This window comes from Cibotium barometz, chromosome 22 (genome assembly GCF_041138505.1).
Source record: "Cibotium barometz isolate CiBa-2024 chromosome 22, ASM4113850v1, whole genome shotgun sequence".
NCBI classification, from domain to species: domain Eukaryota; kingdom Viridiplantae; phylum Streptophyta; class Polypodiopsida; order Cyatheales; family Cibotiaceae; genus Cibotium; species Cibotium barometz.
The window spans coordinates 6,567,128-6,589,514 of record NC_141067.1 but is presented as its reverse complement, the minus strand read 5'-3'; the positions used below and the strand labels follow the sequence as shown (position 1 = coordinate 6,589,514).

The window sequence follows — 22,387 nt, the reverse complement described above, 5'->3', positions numbered from 1 at the left end:
CCATTTCCTTGTGTAGTGGCTTTTTGATGTTGGAGGGTCACATAGTTCCATATCTAAAACGGTGGACCGTGGCACATATTCGGATTGGTCGTTTCATCGTGGTTGAGGCTTCCCCTCCCGAGCTCAAGGCAAGGGTATAAATTCCTTTTTTTTTTTTTGGGCTTTTGTTGATTGATACACATGGCATGCGCAAAGCACGTGTACGGATGTCTAATTTTTTATTAGCTTGTAAGTTGGAAGTTACTTGGAACTTGGAAGAAAGGCTTTTTAAACCACGTGTTTTATATGGGTCGTTTGTTTTTTTTGAAAGCATTATTAGTATTATATAGGTCTCGGATTCGGATCCGGGCACTATAGTCTACAGTATAACAAAAAAAAAGGGGGAAAAAAAAAACACATTCAAAATAATGCAACCCACGATGTCGATGATCGGCAAGCTCGTCTTCAAAATGGGCGCCTAATATCTCACTTTGCAAGGAGTAGAAAGTTACACACAGAGAGTGGTGATTTTAGCTCTTCCATGTAAGCTCCTCGTGGCCTTTCTAGCTTCAATTTGTAAGAAAATTTTTTGTTTCACTGGGCTTATCCTGTGTGAGCTCTCAGGTTGTAGGTCCTTATGTGCCAACTCTTTTGTTATCAAAACATGTCTCATATCCTTATTTAGCTTGCATGTTATCATGAGTTCTTGGGCCGTGTGGCATCAAAACATGGGTTCAACTCGACTTATATTCTGTTGATGGTCATGATGTGTTTGGTATCAAAACATCTCATATTCTCTTCAAGCTTTCCTTAGAGGTTCTTATGAGAGCTCTCATTAAATCTTTACCGGTATTTGTATTAATCTGCAAAAATGTTCACATGATGGTGTTTGTTGATATCATGAAAGGAATTCTTACTGGAATGTCAATCTAATAGTGTGGTTGCACACCTCTCTCTCTCTCTCTCTTTCTCTCCCTCTCCCTCTCTAGTCTCTCTCAACCTCAAATTATAAACCACGACTCTAACGAAGAGATCTGCACTCGTTTTGGCAAGAAATTCAGCCATACCACCTCTTTTTCATGCTAATGCTTGTCAAAGAATGCATTTTGATCTGGTTGTAAGTCACAGCTTGCATCTCAGCAAACATGTCCGTATGATGCTTAGCTCTTTTAACCTGTAACAGTTTTTAAATGTGCTGGAAATACCAAAGCTCCCACATGCTTTCATGTAGGCACATGTAGAATTCTTTTAATGTGGGTTTGGTTAGTTGGGAGCACACAATTTTGCCTGAGCTTTACTCATGCTGGCAACAAGTTGAATAATTTTGTGTAATTTGGAAGATGATCTAGACAGCGTCAGGACAGTCTTATCACGATTTCATCATAGATGGTAAATGTGATTGGAATGGTAAACATGGTGCTGTAATTGTATTGTAGGGAAGCTTGATGTGAACATTGTTAATGGCTAATAGGACGTTACTTGATAGCTTATGAGTTCTCTTTCCCTTCCTTTCAGATCGCCTTCCTTTCAGATCGGCCACTTCACCTTTATTGCAATGGAGGTTAAGGTGGAATCCCCCAATGAAGGTCCTCGATGGCTATCAGAACCGGTATGGTTTATTTTGGGAGCCCTTTTAGGAGTTTTTGCAATGCATAACTACGTCTCTAACAAGATAACAGTTTAAGCAGGATAAAAATAATAGCTCAAGAATGCTTTGTAATCTGAGCAGAGGCTTCACTTCAGTGCAGTGCTTTAAAAAAAACGGCAAGTTAGTGTATTTTTATGGGCTAGAATTATGAAAAAAACGTCTCAAATTTTTCATTGCCCTTAGTCTAAGGATTCATTTATTATATATTTTAGTTATAGACCAGGATGTAGTATACATTTTAAACTAGGATGTAGTATACATTTTAGGAACTAAAACAAGGTGATTAGATTAGGCTGTTGTTAAAAAAAAATGTTTTTATCGAGCACTGCTTTAGTGTCAAAAAAACCGTCCTAACCACTTCTAACTTGATAGACAGAGGACTAGGTAGGACATAAATGTGAGGCCAGGTTGCTTGCAGGCTTCAGGCTAGGCATTCTTTGGGCTGGTGCCTAGTCTATTTTAATTATGCTAGTGGGCAACCCGTACTTTGCACGTCTTTTGAGACTCCAAATTCAAATTCTACCCAAACCTCTTCTTTCCCTTCTCAAACCTCCAAATTCTTGCCATGTGGCAGCTTTGTGAAACTCTTCCTTAAGATAATATAGAGATGAGTGCTTTTATTGAGGTCCAAACCTACATATGTTACTGGTGTGCTCCATGTAGGAGACCGGGACGTTGCTAGGCATCGGTCATGAGCTAGCCGGACATCTATGGAGCACTGGGGTTTGGAATCGTGATGTGATGGATTGGTTGACGGTTTGAGTCTAGCTTGAGGCTTGGGGGTGGGTAGTGCGGTTTTTGTGTTGTAAAAGTAGAGACACTACCTTTTGTGGCCTATGTGGACAACTCATCTTTGAAGTATTCTCTATAGTGTGTCCGGATGATAACAGCCGGATAGCATGTTGGTTGGAGTTGATTCAGGACTTTGAATTTGAAATATGGTATCAAAAAGACTTAATGAATGTTGTAGCTGATGGCTTAAGCTGGATTGGCTTTGTTAATATATATATATATATATATATATAAAGGAGACTACTTTACTTTACCCATTGCCATAGGCATAAAAGGATGCAAAGTAGTTTCCTCGATATATTTAGGCGTTGACTAAGGATGCGAAGTAGTTTCCTCTATATATTTAGGTGTCGATTGATCAAAACCATCGCTTCCCTCACCCAACCTCTCAAAGGTCGAGATCATATTTGCATAAAGAAGAAGTATCGATCACTTCTCGCCATGCACCCACTCCTCATGGCACATGAGGAAACAAATTCATGCATGCTGAAGGCCATATGGATTCCAAGTATGTACATCATGGGGACACTGGTTAGCATACAAGCCAAAAGACCTTGCCTATTGAGTTGTCTCATGGAGAGACAAGGCATCTTTTAGCGAGGTCACATGTAGTGGGGCCACAAGAACAAAAGACCCATGTCACTTTGGCTAGTGGAACACCTAAGATCGCCCATGAAACTCATGCAGAGAGAGCTGCCCCGTTGAACAAGGGCAAGAGAAAGATGCAAGAACTTGAGCCTCATGCCAAAAAGCTCAAGGAGTTCAAGGCAAGGGACAAGTCAATGAAGTTTGATGCCTATCATGGGGAGTTTAACGTGCTTGCTTTTGTGGCCGAGTTTGATATTGCATTTAGTGAAGAGGACTTCACTGAGAAGTCCAAGATTCGTCATGCAAGCATGTTTTTGAAGGGGACAACTGCCCATTGGTGGATCACTGAGAAAAGACCACCAAAGATCCCATTTGCACTTGGAAAGAGTTTAAGGACATATTTTATGCCCAATTCTTGCCACCAAAACACAGAGCATACACTCACCTTAAAGTGGGATAGACTTGATCAAAAGGATAATGAGAACTTGTGCAGCATATGTGAGCAAATTTTAGAAAGTTTTGCTCAAGGTTACTCCTTTCATGCAACTCTCTTAGGATGAAAAGAAAAGAAAGTTTTGTTTCGGGTTGCAACCAGCCTATCGTTCCGGCGTCAAATTGCACCCGAAACACACCTTGAGCTTGCTACTATAATGAGCTTGCATCAAGGATTTTATTAAGAACAAATGAGAGATCTCATTTGTCTTTGACCTCATCAACATGTCTACAGAGGTGCTGGCCAACTTGACTTCTTTTAATGCTCATCAGTTGGAATAGTAGGGGGTAAAGTAGCCGTTGATGTGGGGTTAAGCTCAGAGGGACGCACAACAAGAGTGTCACAACGTTTATAGTTTCATGAGTTACGAAACATGCACGCTAATGTAGCAGTGTGGTAAAAATTGATCTCGGTCTGGGGAAGGACAATGTGAAACATTACTACTACATAGTCTACTTTGTTGTTGGCTATGTTATTATTACGTGCAACACTACTACTACATTGTAAGTAGTGCATTAAGTCTACTTTGTCAGACTACTACATGCTATTATTTCTTTGTGTAAATAATTGGTTGTGTTCAAACCTCACATGTCATTGATCCTTAGTCCGCTGCCTAGCTTTTGGAAACGGCTCTCACTCGTCTGTGAGACAGAATTGACACCTCTCTCTCTCTCTCTCTCTCTCTCTCTCTCTCTCTCTCTCTTTTCGGCCCTCTCCCCTCTCTCTCTCTCCCCCACTCTCTGTCCCACCCTCCTCACATTCTTTGATGACACGTCAAAAGAGACTTTAGTCTCCTTTACATACATATATATATATATATCTATATACATACATATATGTATGTATGTATACATACATATATATACATATATACATACATATATATATATATATATGTATGTATATATGTATATATATGTATGTATACATACATACATATATATATATATATGTATATATGTATGTATACATATATACATATACATATATACACATATATATGTATACATACATACATATATGTATACATATATACATATACATATATACACATATATATGTATATATATATGTATATATGTATATATGTGTGTATATATGTATACATATATGTATGTATGTATACATACATACATATATATATGTATATATATATGTATATATGTATGTATATATGTATATATATATGTATGTATGTATATATGTATATATGTATGTATATATACATACATATATATATATATGTATGTATGTATATATGTATATATGTATGTATACATATATACATATATACATACATACATATATGTATGTATATATGTATATATGTATATACATATATACATATATACATACATACATATATATATATATATATGTATGTATGTATACATACATACATATATGTATACATATATACACACATATATATGTGTGTATATATGTATACATATATGTATGTATGTATACATACATACATATATATATGTATGTATGTATACATACATACATATATGTATACATATATACACACATATATACATATATACATATACATATATACATATATATATATATATATATACATATATATATACTATAGATATAGATATTTGTTACCCTTCAAGGCCCACTTGGGCTCTGCAGTGTGTGTTATCAAGGCCGTCAAAGACGGGTGAGAGTCATATTTGTTACCCTTCAAGGCCTTCTTGGGCTGTGTAGTGTACTCTTTCTTCTGCAACCGGTGTTAGTGACTGCCAAAATGGGCTTCAATTCAAATTCACGGCCTACTCTATAGTATCCATTCCTCTCCCGTCCACAGGATGGGTTGGGGGACTAGTGTAGAGATTCACTCTAGTCTCTTTATCATTCTATGTATACATAGGGCTGGCTTTTGGGAGTTAGGCAACATGCATAAGCCAGGCGGCAGTTTGGGGCAGATGACCAGGTAGTGGGCAGCGCTCGTAGGTCGGCAATCCACAGGTGTGAAAGGCAGCATTTGATGCTGGTCGTGGTGGACATTAACAATAGGTAGCCATCATGGCTGACCAATGCATCGATATATACGGGCATAGTCATTGGCATGTGCCCTTTCTCACAGCAGCGATCGAGGCCGATCGAGAGATTCTCTGGCACAAGGGTTGGTGAAGGAGATTATTCAGCAGAGCTAGAGGCTGAATCGTGGGCGACACATTCAGTCATCTCTTGTACTGGAAAATTGCCCACGATTCAGTCATCTCTTGTACATGAAAATTCAGTTGTAATACTTTTTCTTGTACATAATACAGATAGGCTATTGTGTGTGCTGAGTGCTTGATTCCACTACTATCTGTTCTCTCGTACTCTCAAACCCTGGCACATAGGCACAGATGGTTCCATAGTGTAAACAGGGTATAACGTAGGTGGGATACATGGACATATAGAGTTAGGCACCACCGAGTTTAGCTTGAAAGCTTAGGACTAGCCTAGGGGACTGGCATAGCTTTTTCTTTCCTGCATTGACTGCTTGGATAGGGTAGAACCCCTAGCTTCTAGAAGTGCACAATTTGGCGTTGGAAAAATTCACTATTTGGGTTCTCCCTTCAATGGTTCTGGTCCACTCATCATTTATTGATTTGCTTCTAAGCATGAAGTCATGCATGGACAGGGAGGTGGCTTGCATGGATGAACGAGATGTCTGGATCAGACACCTCGAGCTTGAAGATGATGATCACTTTACATTGGAAAGATCGCGGATGGAAACATGGATCACTACAAGAAATTTTGGGATACATTTCTCAAGATTACTTCTTTTAAGGAGATTTTTGAGAAGTCTATGTTAAGAAAGTATTGTACTGGTTTGCATGACAACGTTCGAGATTTGGTAGACATACCAAAGAAAAAGACAAGTATTGGAGATCTAAAGTCTTCAGTACTTGAGAAGCGTGAGAACTCCAGGAATAGATTTATGCCTCTACCCGTGCCGGAGAGGCCATGGGAAAGTAATGGACTTCATTTTTGACTTGCCAAAGTCAAAGTTTGGGAATGATGGTATGTGGCATTGTGGACACGTTAAGTAAGCAAGCTCATTTCATTCCAGTGAGAGGAAGACCATCAAGGCAGACATTTTTTGGCATAGGTGAATGCCCAAGTCTATTATTGGTGATCGAGATTTCAAGACCACCAATTTGTTTTGGAGGGCATTGTTTGACAATATGGGGACGAAGTTGGATGTTTCTTCCTTGTATCATCCACAAACGGATGGCTATAGTGAGTAAGAAAATTCAGCCATATTAGATTTGTTAAAGTGCTATGTGACAGAACAGAAAACGGTGTGGAAGAAGTTTCTTCCATTAGTAGAGTTTGCCTACAACAATACAGTGCATAGTTCCACAAGAAAGGCAACATTCGAAGTTGTTTATGGCAAAGTTATACTGCCACCACTTCTAAGGACTAAGATGAGATCTTTGCAGCACAGCAGCAGATGAGTATGTTAGATATCTGGATATGGCTTTTGCATAGGTGTGGACAGCCATAGAGAGGTCAAGGGACAAGCAAAAAAGATTTCGGATAAGCATAGACTTGGGCGGCGGAGTACAAGGAAGGTGATTCCGATTGTTGAAGTTTGAGAAAACAAGGATTTGAAAGTAGAAGGGAGAAGAGAAAGTTTATTCTAAGTTGTCCAACAAGAGGTGCTATGGACCTTTCTAAATATTGGAAAAGATCAATGACATGGCTTTCAGACTAGTATCACTCAATCATTGGAGGATTCACAATGCTTTTCATGTGAGTCCTAAGAGCTTATAAGGGTCTCAAACCTTTAGAACCAGGGAATGAGGATCCATTGGAAGTTGAAGAGCTAGAGAAAGTTTGTCAACTAGAGAAGATTGTCTTTCATAAGGAAAGAAGGGGATCGCATGGCAAGGTTACTAGAAAATACCTTGTCAAGTTTAAGAATCTCGGCCCCCCACAACAAACAAAAGGAGAGAAAAGCTAAGACAAAGCTAGAACTATCAATTGAGAACAACTATTTAATAACTTGGGGGGGTGTTGCTGAAGCATCAAAATGCAGGTTGGTGACATGCATGTAACACAATTTTTAAAAAAGGAAAAAAGGTTTATTAAAAAAATTGATGTGTAGCTAATGATGTGGCACTGCCAACATACTTTGCATTTTTATACACAATTCAACAAGCAAAAGATACTCTTTCCAATCAACTTATCTTTTGAGACATAAAAGCTTGAAGGATCTATAGAATCTTGTACACTCGAAGGGTAGGTTGCCAAACTGAGGGGACAAGGCTAGAATCAAGCTTGTGGAGAATTATTGTGCCTAGCACTTTGGTAGGTCGACAATTTAACAAGGTACACCAATGATTATCTCAGGTTATCCCCATCGTGTAGTGCATTGACTATCTTTGGGAGGTCGTTAGGCAAGGAGATTCACTTGAAGAATCAACATAAACTTTAACACTATTTGTTTATATCCATTGCATACCTAGTCTTGGAAAATATTAGTAATTTTCCCTCACACCCAACATACTTGTACAAAATCATTTCTCCTTCCTCCCTCCCTTCCTTCCCCACCATGCCCCCCTCCCCCCCCCCAAAAAAATGAGCACCTCTTTTCAAATGAATTCCGTAAACTTGGAATCTATATTGGTAATGATAGTCATGGGCAAGCCATACATGCTAAATAGGTTTTTCCACAAACAAACGTGCCACATGTGGATCAATTATAGTTAGCTTAGTAGGAATTTTGGCTAGTTAATCCATAACTACCCAAATAGGATCATTATCTCGGCTGCTGCAATCCTACTATGAAATCCATTGACACACTTTCCCGCTTCCTTCTAGTAATATCCGAAGGATGCAACAAGCCATCTTGCCTCAAGCAATTTATTGACACACTTTCCCGCTTCCTTCTAGTAATATCCGAAGGATGCAACAAGCCACCTTGCCTCAAGCAATTTATTGACTTTGCATTGTTGATATTATCAGAAATAGAGTTCTACATTAGTCTCCTCGTTAGTCTCTATCTTTGGCCAGTATAATTTTTTACAAATCAAATCCAAAGTTCCTTGGATACCTAGATGTCTGGCACAAGGACTCTTATAATACTCAAAAACTACTTTCCTTGTTGATACCTAGATTGTCATGAACTTCAGCCGCACAGACTTTCCTCTTTTGAAATGATTATCCATCCTAAATAGAAAATTAATCCCTGCCACTTTTGTGAAAAGAAAGTCCAATTCATTTGGGAATTCCCCAACCTTGACCCTTTGCCAAATCTAGCTAAAATACTAGGCATTCTATAGTGCACTTGTGCCTATGTGATAGATTTTGAGAGTAGAAAGAGAAGAGATAGTAGCTAAATCAAACACTCAGTACACACAATTGGGTCAATGCACGATCGGGTGTAGCCATTTGCGGAACTAGTTTTGGGGCACTTTTGGGGCCGCAATGCGACGCGCAGGGGGGGTGAGATTTTGGATTTAGAGCGGGCTGGCGCTCTGGCCGTTTTTTTTTCCAACATACTAGCATATTAATGACTCTACTTTGAACACTGCAGACCTCGACACACATCACCACGTGTATTTACTCCGTGTGTATTTTACGGACGTTGTTACCAATCGATGTCGTCACGTAAACGCAATCTGCCAAAACTCCTTGTTCTCAACACCACAGAGCTCGACACGTGTCACTATGAAGCCCGCGCGCCTCGCTGGTCGTGCTCTTTTTGCTGGAAAAGACCATCGCGGTGGTCTTCCCATCGCGCAAAGCTACACTACATGGCTCTCTCCACCAGTGACTCTCTCCATCGGGTGGTCTTTCCCATCGCGCAGAGCTGGACACGTGTCACTACATGGCTCTTAAAATCAATCAAAACCCAGGTCACATGCCTTGTAATTAAGTCTCGGATGCCACTGCGCGACTGGTCATTTACTACACTGAACTTAATCGCATTATGCAAGCCCGGTGGTGGTCTTCCTTCAATCACTCAAAATCCGAGGTGCCACTTACTTTCACATGTCAGCGTGGTGACTAATCATGACTGGTAATTAATGGCACTCTAATCTTAATGAAATCAATCAAAATCGAGGCCACATGCCTTGTAATTAAGTCTCGGATGCCACCGCGGTGGCACTTAAGCCATCCAAATAATCATGAGGGCACCAGTTGATCACACATGCATATTATTTTGATGCCACCACAATGGCTGATAATTAGAAGCTCGGTGGCAGATGTCCAAATAATCATGAGCCACCTTCAATCAAGGTGAATTACATTCAATGGGCCTATCCTCAATATGCCATCGCGGTGGCTGGCTAAGGTCTAATTACCTTCCCCACTCTACTTAAGCCTCCACTCTTCCATTTCCTTGCTCCCTTTTGCACTCTTCTTGCAGCTATCCCCTCTCACACTCCCTTGCACTCTTCTTGCAACTTCTATCCCCTCTCACACTCTTCTTGCACTCTTCTTGCAACTTCTATCCCCTCTCACAATGGATCCCCCCCGGATGCACCGAGCTCCAAAACGTGTTAGTCCCCTCTGCACAGGCCGAGAGCTCCTCACACAACCTTCAGAACCCCTCTGAACAGGCCGAGAGCTCCTCACACAGCCTTCAGAACCCCTCTTCACAATCCGAGAGCTTCTCACACCACGATCCCCCCCGGTCTTGATATCGTGAGTTACGGGAGCTCCTCCTCAGAGATCTCTGTCAACTTCACCAAGTTGATAGATTCAGTGGACACGAAGGATGAATTCATCATCTGTAATAAAGGTAACAGGATCAACATCGATGAAGGATTGATTGAAAAGGCACTAAAAATTCATGGAGGCGACTTGCAAGCATAATTCTTGGAGAAGAAGTGGAAGAAAAAGGATGTTTTAGATTTATTCCTCGACGCTCAGATTAGTGCAGATGGTGGAATCAAGGTTTCGAGCTTGCTTGATGATTATCAGAAAAAAGATAAGACAGTTCTTTCCTGATACGAGGGGAACAATGAAATTCTGGCATGTTCAAGAAGCAGCAATAGAGATAGTGAATAAACGTCCGATCTCTTTCTCGAAGGCGATCTCCAAGAGCATGCTACTTAACTTGCATAATTTCTTGAATGGCAAATCCCAATTATCACCTCAAGCAATGAGTGGTTGAATGTACGATGGGGAATCACGTCAAAAAATACATTGAGCAAGTCGAGAATGAGATCAAAACTTTGAACATGAAAGCCACCGATGCAGCATACGCAGCCCAACATGAGAGAATCCTCAGGAAGGGTGCAGAAGCGAGGGTAGAGGACGCAGAAGTGAAGGCCCTTACAGGCATGAGAGCAAGCTGAGGCCGCTGAAAGATTGGCAGAGATAGAAAAACAGAAAAGAGAAGAAGTAGAGAAGCACATCGAGGAGCTGAATCAGCACAGCTTCGAGATATTCGAATGGATGGGGACGATGCAAAGGAAGAGCTAGAAAGGACGAAGCAGACACTTGCAAATCAGACAGCCGAAAAGGAGCTCCTCTACAAACGGCTCTATAGCATGCAGAACGCATTGAACATTGAGAAAGATGATATGATAGAGAAACTAAGAAAGGAGAATGCAAAAACCAGGCTACTGATGCAAGAATTGCAAAATAATTTCAATGCCAGGAATGATGCAGAAGAGGCAACGTGCAACCATAGTGAACGACACAAAGAGACTGCCCAATATTGGCGCGAGACAGGTTCGATTCCCTACAATTGACCTACAATACGACTGCCGATGAGCTTGCCTTTTCTCTTCAGAGTTTTGAGAAGTAGTCTCGGACCTTGATTGAAACCCAACATAGAAATGATGTCTTGGAAAAACAGGCCTACACAGACATTGCTAAAGAATTTGAGGAGATTCGACAGCAGCAGCTGGCTGGTAGAATCGGATGTAGCTTGTGCCAAAAGTCAGCACGGCAAGTGGAGGAGCTAAAGGAGAACATCCGCACCCTCAGGATGAGAGAGGTAGGAATCAAGACACAGATTGCTCGTTAGACTGGTCATACTATGATACTCACAACCGCAATAGTTAAATCGGATGAATATCCTCTTGCGATATGCGAATGAATGCTCCTACATGCTCTGTGTGCAAAGGGCACATCATAGATGAATGCATGATCAGATGGCCCCAGTGCCACCACCCTCTGCATGTGTTTTGCTTTGGGGTGTTAGTGCATGTTGCAAAATCAAGATGCAGAGTTTGTTTGATGCCAATGTTGCTATCTTGGGAAAAAATGATGTGTCTGCCTCCTCTGCGAATATCCACAACGAGAAAGTAAAAGCTGCAATGGCATTCCAAATTGCTCATACACGTGAAAAGAGAAAGGAACTTGACCATGCTAAAAGAGAAACGAACTTGACCAGGCTAAAGGAAACGAGCCTGAAGAGAAGAAGTCCAAGCTCACGGAGCTCGAAGAAACCAAAGAAAAGAACCAAGCTTGCTGGAAGGAGGCTGAAGGAGCTTGAAGAAATCAAAGAAAAGAACCCACCCTGCTCAAAGGAGCGAGAAAGGAAGAAGCCCAAGCGTGGAAGGCAATATGGTGAAGGGAGCTCAAAGCAGAAAGGAGATGTATAATCTCTGAAATGTATTGATGTGTATAATCTATAAAATAAATTCATTATTGCCAATGTTTATCCTTCGATTATTGCCCAAGATCACAACTTTCAACTTTTCCCTTATTAAGGTCCAGAATCACAACTTTCAACTTTCCCTTATTAAGCTAATTTAGGACCGCAACCTGCACGGTGGTAGTACTAGGAAGTGGTTGGTCTCTCTTTTTAGGGATCTTAACCAGCATGGTGGTAGTACAGGATAAGTGGTCATTAGCACGGTGGTTTAACCAGCACTGTGGTAGTATTGGATAAGTTATCATCAGCGCGGTGGTTGGTATCAGTAGACAAATCACACGAGATTTAATTAGCACGGTGGTTTAACCAGCACTGTGGTAGTATTGGATAAGTTATCATCAGCGCGGTGGTTGGTATCAGTAGACAAATCACACGAGATTTAATTTAGGACGGTGGTAATCACCAGCACGGTGATATTTAATTTAATTATGCTAATTTAGACCGCAACAAGCGCGGTGCTAGTACTAGGAAGTGGTTGGTCTCTCTTTTTAGGGATCTTAACCAGCACGGTGGTAGTACAGGATAAGTCGTCACCAGCGTGGTGGTTTAACCAGCACGGTGGTAGTATTGGATAAGTTATCACCAACGTGGTGGTTAGTATCGACAGAAAAATCACACGATATGATGGTGGTACCAGCGCGGTGGTTGGTTGCGTATGATAACCAGCACGGTGGTAATATTGGATAAGTAATCACCAGCGCGGTTGTTGGTATCACACTAATCACACGATGTTTCATTTGTACGAGATGAATGTCATAAAAACATTTTCTATTTTACAGGATAAGTAGAATACTTTTTCCTTAGTCTCCAATACTACCCATGATGTGCTCATGCATTTTCAAATCCATTTTGAACACAGTCTTGCCCTTCTTTCGTCGTCCAAGCACTGCCTGCAAATCTAACTTAATAGCTCTTACATGATGAGAGTACACAAATGTAGCCTACTCTTATGTAACAGTGTAATTGTGGCCTCTCTTGGATGTTTTTTTGGTACCAGATACCTCCAACTACTACATCCCACTTGCTAAATGTTTGGCCCCAATTATCCTTAAATGCTTCCTCAACCTTGTGCTTGGGTTTGGTACACTGCAACACAAAGTATGGGTTGTCTTCCTCGTTATCCCCAGAGGCAGCGATGACTGCAAAGTTATCCCCCTCTTCCAGAGCATCAGTGAGGTCATCGAAGTCCTCTCCAATCAATGGTGCATCATTGTTTGTGACTCTATCTTCACACAGAGGAGAAACTTGAAGTCGCACCCATGTCTTCACAGTTGCAATGTCCTCACAATTTTCATGGTCCCCTGTGATGCACGCACTACAGAAACAAGAAAGTTTTCTTGTTTTGAGCAGCAGCAGGTGGTTGTTTGAGAAGCCCTATACGCTGTGCAAACTGCAAGTTCCTTTAATGGCCTCACAATCCAGTCTATTTTTCCTTTGCACTTCATTCACTTCCACTTCATGGAAGACTCTACGCACTGCACTATTTCTCTGTATTTGTTTGTTCTATGTTGATTGCGCCCCTGTGGAGAGGTTGAGTGCAAGCCCTGTTACAGCATCATGGGCATTCTCTAGCTTTTCTTGGGGACAAGCTAATTGGTGATTATACAGAGCTCTCTTAATAATAGCACCACATCCATCATGTTCCCCCTTGCCATGGCTAGACCCAGAGAAATTCCACATCATGTTTACACCCGTCAAGGATTTAAACCTTGAAATGAAGTAGAATGCACATGCTAATTTGAATTGAGACGAAGCCCCGTCTAACCACACCCAATGTTCTTTTATATTTGCTTGTAAATGGGGATCATTGTTTTTTACCCATTCCCAATGCAAAAGAAACGCATGCTACACAAATAAGGTGTCGTGTTCCCTGTCGTCTGAAATGTAGAAATGGTACATGCGTTGCACTGACCTGGACTCCTGTGAGTCTACAAGCAGATTGGCATCAGTCAATAGAAGAATCAAGCACATGACTGTACGTTATATGCACTAGAATTGTTATTTGCTTGTTGTGCCAGCAGTGAGCACTTTGGATCTCATCTTGTTCCTGAAATGAGTAATTTTATGCAAAATCTATGATAGAGACAATAGTGTCATGTGGAAAATTGGCAAGGCATGTCCTGAATTGCTTATCTTGCCAGCTGGCCATGAAATTATGAAGCACATATTTTGGGATGGATGCAACCACGTGATCTATAAGCTCCCTCGATTGAGTCCTCTTATACGATAGTAGCCATCTCTTCTTCTCGGATCCTTTAACATTGCCCATTTCAAATCTCCTCCATTTTAGAGCAAGGCTTTCTTGGACCCTCATTTCATTTGGACAGACAACATACTGCTTCTTCACACCACAGCGTGTGCATGTACCTCTAATACATTCAATGGAGTGCCACTGAGAGTTTGCAGGCTTTGGACAGAGCGTTGGCTCCCACACAGACCTCAGGCTGCCAAACTTGCTCTCACTTGCTACACATGACGAGGATCCACGTGGCCTGCAAACTGAGCATTCATCTGGGAGACATGAGCATCTATCTCCATGGAGCAATTTTCCAACATGACCAGATCTCAAGTCATTCAAACCTTGTCGGGCCAGGTCAAAGTCTATGTGTGTTTTGCCAACACCCATTCCTGTCTTTTAGTTTCTTCACATACCATGGGTTACAATGCTCAAAGCTCCTTTGCCCAATCGAAACGTCAGGGCTCTCAGCCATAAACTTGAGATACAACTCCGTCTATTCACCCAACCCGAAACCAGCCCGTTGATACTTAAACTAAACAGCTACTAGATTATTCACTACGAGAAAACAAAACAATTTCAACCACCGGGTTGGTTTAGGATAGTCAGAATTTCAACTGCCTTCAATCATTAGAAAACAAATCAATTTCACCACCCATCAATACTAATAACAAATAGGTACATGTGAACTATATATTGCTGTTACAATTGGAAATTCAATAATTAAACTAAACAACTACTAGAAAACAAAACAATTATTCACTACAAGAAAACTAAACAATTTCAACCACCAGGCTGGTCTAGAACATGATCAACTATATTGCTGTTGATGTTCCAGTTCCAACCACCAGGCTGGTTTGGACGATCACATTAAGAACGTCAAAACAAATCAATTACACGCATTAAGAACGTTAACCAATTACGCATTAACAACATCACCAGCTCAATGATATTGTTGATTATTTTTGTTCCAACCATGCTGATTTAGGACAATCACATAACTGTTGTTTGACCTGAACTAGCTCGGTGGCATTGCTGTTTATTTTTGTTCCAACCATATAATTGGTGTTACACCTAAACCAGCTCGGTGGTATGTTGCATGATGTTCCTACCACCGGGCTGGTTGTTTAGGATAATCACTTTAGAATTCAAACAATTTGTACTATAGAGAATCACAGACAACACCTGGTTAGGACAACCACTAACCTGCATTGTGTCAAGGAAGTGTATGGTGTGCTCCTCAAACTGCTTACGTCCCGTTCGCCTTTTGCAAATGTCCTTCTTGTTTGGAGAAACTCTCCTGTTCTCATGCCAGACTGATGTCACTCTAGCAGTGAGTTCCCCAGTCAAGATAGATGTCTTTCCTTTTCTTGCGTTCTGTTGAAGCCCACAGACTTTTCGATTCTGGATCATCCTGCATTACTTTTACTTTGCGTCCAACCGTTGGAGCAACGTTGGACCTTCTGATTGACAATGTCTTCGACGTTGTGCATCCAAGCCGTTTCTGATTACTTTTACTATGCGTCCAACCGTTGCAACGTTGGACCTTCTGATTGACAACATCTTCGACGTTGTGCATCCAAGCCCTTTCTTCTTTGCTTGAGGGGATACCAGCATAGCTAATATCGCCCTCTTTGCAGCTAGTTGATCTAAGTTGTGCACCCCTTTCACTTTCTGTAGGCCATCTCTCTGGTTAGAAAGCAGTGTCTCTTGTGCATGCATCTCCTGAGGTGTTGGCAGGGTTGTCACTCTATGAATTTTAGGGTGCAAGGTAAAGCTTCTAATGACACGAGACTTGTACTCATTTGAATGGCTTGATGTTGTTGCCGTGAATTCTCCCACCAAACGATTGGCCATAGCTCGTGTTCTTCGCTCCGATGGCAATGTTCAAATGCGTCCATCTGCAACCGCTTCCTGCTGTTGCTTTGCAAGGAGTCTTATGTCTTCTCATTGTTTCTCCCTCTGCATACGTTGCAAAAGTGTCTTGCGTTGTCGCTTCGAGCTTGTTTCCTCGTCCGTTTCTTTCCTTGTCCTGCAATTTGCTCCTTGTGCCTTGACCAAGCTTTTCAGCATTCCTATCTCGCCACCTTTGTCTGGTTCTCTTGCAAGCCATGAAGAGCTACATATTGCCATTGCCATGGAGACGATCAAATAGAGATCATCTAGCTTAAGAGGCAAACAAAGCAAAGAAGATAGAGACCACCGAGCTGGTGAGACCAGCAAAGCAAAGCGGAGACCATCGAGCTCGTCAGGTGAGCAAAGAAAAGAAGACAACTTACCAGGGTAAAGAAGACAATGCCACACCAAATCGTGCAGCTTGTAGGGCGGGGGACGAGCTGCATCTTTCCATTTCCATGGAGACGATCAGACAAAGACCAGCTAGCTGGTGAGGCGAGTAAAGAAAAGAAGACGTCTTACAGAGCAAAGAAAAGAAGACAAAGAAAATGAACACAATACCTTGCAACGTAGGAGGCGGCAAGTTCAGACACAGCGTGGCAGGTTATGTACTTTATTCAAAACATTCGCCAGAGCGGGAGGCCTGAAAATTCGAAAGTCCGCAGGGTATTGAAATTTTCACCCGCTATGGTTTCCCCCCTCCGGTGATACACGTCAGCGAAATCTTGCCCAAGCAAGTGGAATGTGGCCTAAAATGCTTCAAAACACCAATAGGCCAAAGAACACGCTATCGGATTTGATGGTATGTAATGTGAAATGCAATGACCCTTGACATGCTTATGAGTCATATAGCAAGGAACTGCAGGGAAAAAGAAGCAATGAAAAATTGTAAGTAGTGTTGGATTTATTAAAAGATCTTTGCACATGCAAAAATTGAACATTTTCAATTTCTTCCATTCCAGGGTGAATCAAGATACTGATATCACCAACTATTAGTGTTTTAAGACCACCATGCACTAGTCCCACTAGTATGGATTCTATTTTTTAAATCCGTTTAGGTTTTCAACAAACTAAGAAAAAGTTATGGAGCATGCCCTCGAATGGGTATGCAAAATTTTAGCGGTCCCTTAAACCATACCATATGTTCTCAATTGGATGTTTCCTATGGTTGAAGAGAAGCTCATGTAGTGTACTTTAGAATGATCACTTGGTTGCATGTATGTGCAGAATAAATTTTTGATGTTTTTGCATAGAGTGTTATAACATATGCTATTTAGAACACATGCCTCACATGTCAGATTATAAATTTTACTTGTGTTTTTTTGGTCTCATATTGAATATTGGAATGTGTACTACTGCTTGGATACCAAGTTGGTCAAATTCCATTAAGCAATGCATAAGTTATGGGTCGGGCAAGTTACCTATATACAAAAAATGCCCTGAACCTCACCCAAAAATGGCGACACCCAAGCATGCATTGACCCAATTTCCCTAAAACTACTAACATGTATTATGTATGTATTACAACTAAATTTTCAAATACAAGAGATGACTAAAGACAACATTGACCACAATTCATTGCCTGTAGTAGTTGTGTTGAAGAATCTCCTTGACCAGCCCTTGCATTAGAGAATGGCTCTCTGTACGCATCAATTGTTAAGAAAGTGCAGATGCCAATGCCAATTCTCAATCACTCATGAAAATGTGTTTAATCCCTTCGAAATGAGGTGGAACTTTTCTATGATGAAACGTTCTGAAACAACTCCTGGCTGAGATGTTGTTTTGCCCAAAAGTCATTTCTTAGATATTTTTTTGAAGGTTTTTCCCCCCAAACCAAAGGCTTGAAGCTTGTATACACATACAACATACATGTATGTAGATATACATAAATGTAGACATACATAGATATGTTTGAAATTGAAATCAAATTTTGACATTTGTCACTTCCAATCATCCCGACTCTCTCATTTCTCTTTTTAATTTTAAGTAATTACACACCTAATTATTGAAATTATGCATTAGGAGTCTAATTTCTTCATGCCCTATTGCTGGACTGTGCACACGGGGTCTTCGTTGGGAAGACCCTCCCAGGTCATTCATGTGTCTTTATTAACTTTACCAAGAATGAGTACGAGGCTAGATGAGAAATTCCCATGATGTTGAAATCATTCTAGAAATAGGTTTCTCCTTTCACAAAATAGCAACCACCATAGTTATAAGGAACTTTCCTCTCACGAAAGTTGTTCAACTTGAGTTGAAAAAGTAGTTTTTTTTATAAACAAACTTGACTAAAAGTAGTTTTTTTTATAAACAAAAAGTAAGTTTTCCCTTTACGAAAACTTTTATATTACAAAAAAGTATCTTTCTCTTTTTTAAGTAAAGCGTTCTACATATGGCCTTTAGGACTTTTCTTGGGCATTTCATTATACATAGCCCATAGTCTTCCTCTGAGAGCAACAAGCCATGGAGGAAGCAACCTTGTTGTGTTTCTTTTACTGTTGTTACGGTGTGTAATATTTTCTCTTCTAAGTAGGTTTCTTTTTAACTAATAAAAGGATCTCTTTTTGGGAAAAAAAAGAACAGAAAAGAGATCGAGAAGAGATCCCATAGTCATTAATTTTACTTAAGTATTCTTTAATCTTGATTGAGAAGGAAGACAGATTCTCCAATGTTGTAACTTTGATGGTTTGTGCTTGGCTTCAATTGCTTGCCATGTAGATGCCACAGTAAAATGCTTAGCATGCCCTGTGAGAGAGAGAGAGAGAGAGAGAGAGAGAGAGAGAGCTTATTTTTTTTGTATGCAGGGTATGGAGGACCCAGCTTCGTTGAATCACTTTGAAGGTTTCTCGTTTCCAGCATCATATCAATCAACATCATTCCCAGAACCTGAGCTCAGAAGTGTTGGAATAGTACCATCTTTGACTAACGTTCAATCAGAGGAGGCCAAGAAGAGTGCCTTTGTATATCGGAATGCTTACAAGCACTCGATGGCAAGAATTCATGATGAGCAGCATCAGAATCATAAGATGCCCAAGTTGAGCTATCCTGGAATGGCTTTCTTACATAACAATGGCCATGTCTCAATGGTAGATCACTTTTGCGATTGTTACATGTGCTATGCAGAATATGTTACCAGAGAAAATGCTGTGTAAATCTTTAATGTTTGTGTATCATTAATATCATCATTAGGAGAGCTTTGTGTATAAAACCATATTAGGGAGTTTGGGAAAATCCCAATTCCCATTTTGCAAGCAGCTCATCTAATGTATTATTGGAAAGCTCTTGAAGAGTAGGTTCTAAATTCACATTCTTCGACAACTTTGGATTTTGTATTCTTAACCAAAAAGCATATTGAAAAGAAAGTTCGTAAAGTAATGGGATTTTCCAAACTCCCTAATATGGTCTTGTACTGAATCAACAATTTTAAAACAAAATGATCATTTCTTTATTTCAGCAACAACAGCAGCGTCATCAGCCACATCTACATCTACAACAGCAACATCTCCAGCAGCAGCAGCAGCGGCGGCAGCAGCCACTTCCCGAACAAGTCATGCAGCAACCGAAAGATGCTTCATATTATTTTCACAAGGAGAGAGGGAAGAATCACAACAATGCTGCTTTGCGGGCAGCACCTATCTTCCAACTCGATTCCAGGTTCTCTCATGGGGTGACTTCTGGCGCCCAGGAGAGCTGCATTACGAATAATAAATCTGCTGGTATAACGATTAGAGAGAGGCCATTGTCGTCTTGTGAATCTGTGGTTGATGGACAAATTGCAGATCCTTTGCTATTTCAGAAGAGCGGTAATTATGAGGGTGATCCTACGGTTCCCTCGAAAACTGCAGGTCAAGCAAAAGATCACATTTTGGCCGAGCGCAAGAGACGAGAGAAACTCAGCCAGCGTTTTATCGCTCTATCTGCCATACTTCCAGGGTTGAAGAAGGTAAAATGGAGTTCTTGAACTCATTTTGTACAGGCGATTACCTGTTGTGTGTATGGCATGTCCTTAACTGAGAAGATGTGCATGATCATGGCGTAGCAATGGCTCAGTCCCAGTAGAAGAGACGCCATGTAGTAATTGTAAACGTTGTTTAGTCACAGATAGGTTTGTGTTTCCAGATGGACAAGGCAACCATTCTTGGGGACGCTATAAAGTTTGTGAAACAGCTGCAAGAGAAGCTGACAAGTTTAGAGAAGCAGGATACCAGGACCAGCAGATCCGTGGCTGTTGTTAAGCCTTCTTCTGAGAAAGATTCACCAAATGTAGAGATGCTTGATGATGAGTGCCAGCAGCAAGACATTGAAGTTCGGGTGATTGGGAAACATGTTCTGATCCGGCTACGTTGTGAGAAAATCCAAGGTGTGCTTGTGAAAGCCCTGGTCGAGCTTGAACACTTACACTTGATAGTAGTCAATGCAAACATACTCTCATTCTCAGACAAGTCTTTCGATCTGACATTCAGCACTCAGGTTTGTTCAAAAGCTTTTTCTTTCAACAAAAAAATTGGCCTGATTATTTATGGTATGATAATAGTAAAAGCGGAAGATGATAGTAAAAACATGGAAGCTGGCAAAGAGGTGTTTAGCAATGCTGGCACAACTGTCTTGTTATGATGTCAAACCTTGTGGCTGGGCGTTAATCCCAATAAGAGAGCATTTTTGTGTGTGTGGCTGCAGATGGAGGAAGGTTGTGAAGTCAGGACAGAGGTTATAGCAAAAGCCCTGCAGGAGTTTGTGAAAAGAGTGAAGGGACACTTGACTTAAGTGGCTGGGCTTTGAAGATGCTCTGTGCGACTTCCCAATAAATGGTTTGGTTGATTGCAGTTTTATCTCAATGTGTGCTTTTTTTTTTTTCTGTTCTTTTTTTGAGAGGCCGGTTGTGCCTCTTTCTTTACGGATGCTGTTTTCGCCGAAACTGTTTTGGTTTGAACGCTATGGCTTTGAATCAAGTGCTTTTATAGGGCTTTTTGTGAGATCAAGCGGGCTTTGTTCTGGGCCATTGGTTGGTTTTAATTTTTAAAGCAATTTTATTGTATTGATCCTTTGTCCAAAACATATTCTTATATGGTAATTTTCGTCATGATTTAAAGCAATCTGATGAAGTAGGGTGAGATTCTAGACATGATTCTTATGTGGTATTTTCCCCATGATTTTAGGCACATGCAATTATCTAGCTTTAAGGAGGCTTTCATTTACAGATCCTTGTTGTAGTTAAAAAGTGTTTATCCAAAGAAAAACAAATACATATGAATGATCTCTCCAATGAGGTGAGAGTCTAGGAGGAGGGGGGGGACAGGGGTTGCGGGTTTGCATGGCTGGCTACTCTTGAAGGGTTTTACATTTGTAAGGTGGAGGGAAGAGCTACATTGGGGCTTGTAATGCCAAGTGAGTCCATCCTCACTAGGGTCTAGGGCTGCAAAGGTGCAGACCTTTGCTCTTGCATAGCTATGGAACTTCCTTGAAGCACAACATAGGTACCTCCACGCCTGTGAAGATAGCTCCTTAATCAGAGATGTGTAGCTCCCAGAGCTACCCTCGGGGTGTCATACCTAAACAAAAAGGGAAAGAAGTGATGCTCTTACCCGTGTACCGCTTTCTTTGCCTTCGTAGATTCTTTTGCTTGCCACTCAGCTTCTTAGCTTGAACCAGGCTCTGATACCATGAAAAGATTTGGGAAGAGAGAGAACTTGAGCTCTTTCAAGCACACACACACTCACACAACAATGCATAACACACACACAAAGATGGAAGGCTGAAATCTTCTTCTGCTTCTTACTCTCAAAAGAAGGCTACAAAAGTAGAGTACTATGTACAAGCGGTCCATAATGTGAACACGCTAAATAGGTGAGGTAGCAAGATAAGTATGCTATAACTCGGCGGGTGGACTATGTAGGAGCAGTCCAGCTAGAATCATTGGCAAAGATCCATCGTGTCAACTACCAAACACACCAATGATATGAATGTATAAAAGTACTAGAGTATTATATACAAGCGGTCCATAATGTGAACACGCTAAATAGGTGAGGTAGCAAGATAAGTATGCTATAACTCGGTGGGTGGACTATGTAGGTACAGTCCAGCTAGAATCATTGGCAAAGATCCATCGTGTCAAACTACTAAACA

General features: G+C 40.9%; 1 protein-coding gene across 1 annotated transcript; it reads left to right on the top strand.

Moving 5' to 3' along the window:
- The first annotated feature begins 436 nt into the window (after positions 1 to 436).
- On the top strand, positions 437 to 21,237 carry LOC147626193 (transcription factor ICE1-like). Its single transcript, XM_086816883.1, has 6 exons — positions 437 to 522; positions 1,495 to 1,588; positions 19,069 to 19,350; positions 19,719 to 20,207; positions 20,384 to 20,734; positions 20,942 to 21,237. Exons 2-6 carry the CDS (start codon positions 1,535 to 1,537, stop codon positions 21,026 to 21,028), a joined length of 1,263 nt encoding a protein of 420 aa, XP_086673009.1. The 5' UTR covers positions 437 to 522; positions 1,495 to 1,534; the 3' UTR covers positions 21,029 to 21,237.
- Positions 21,238 to 22,387: the final 1,150 nt, after the last annotated feature.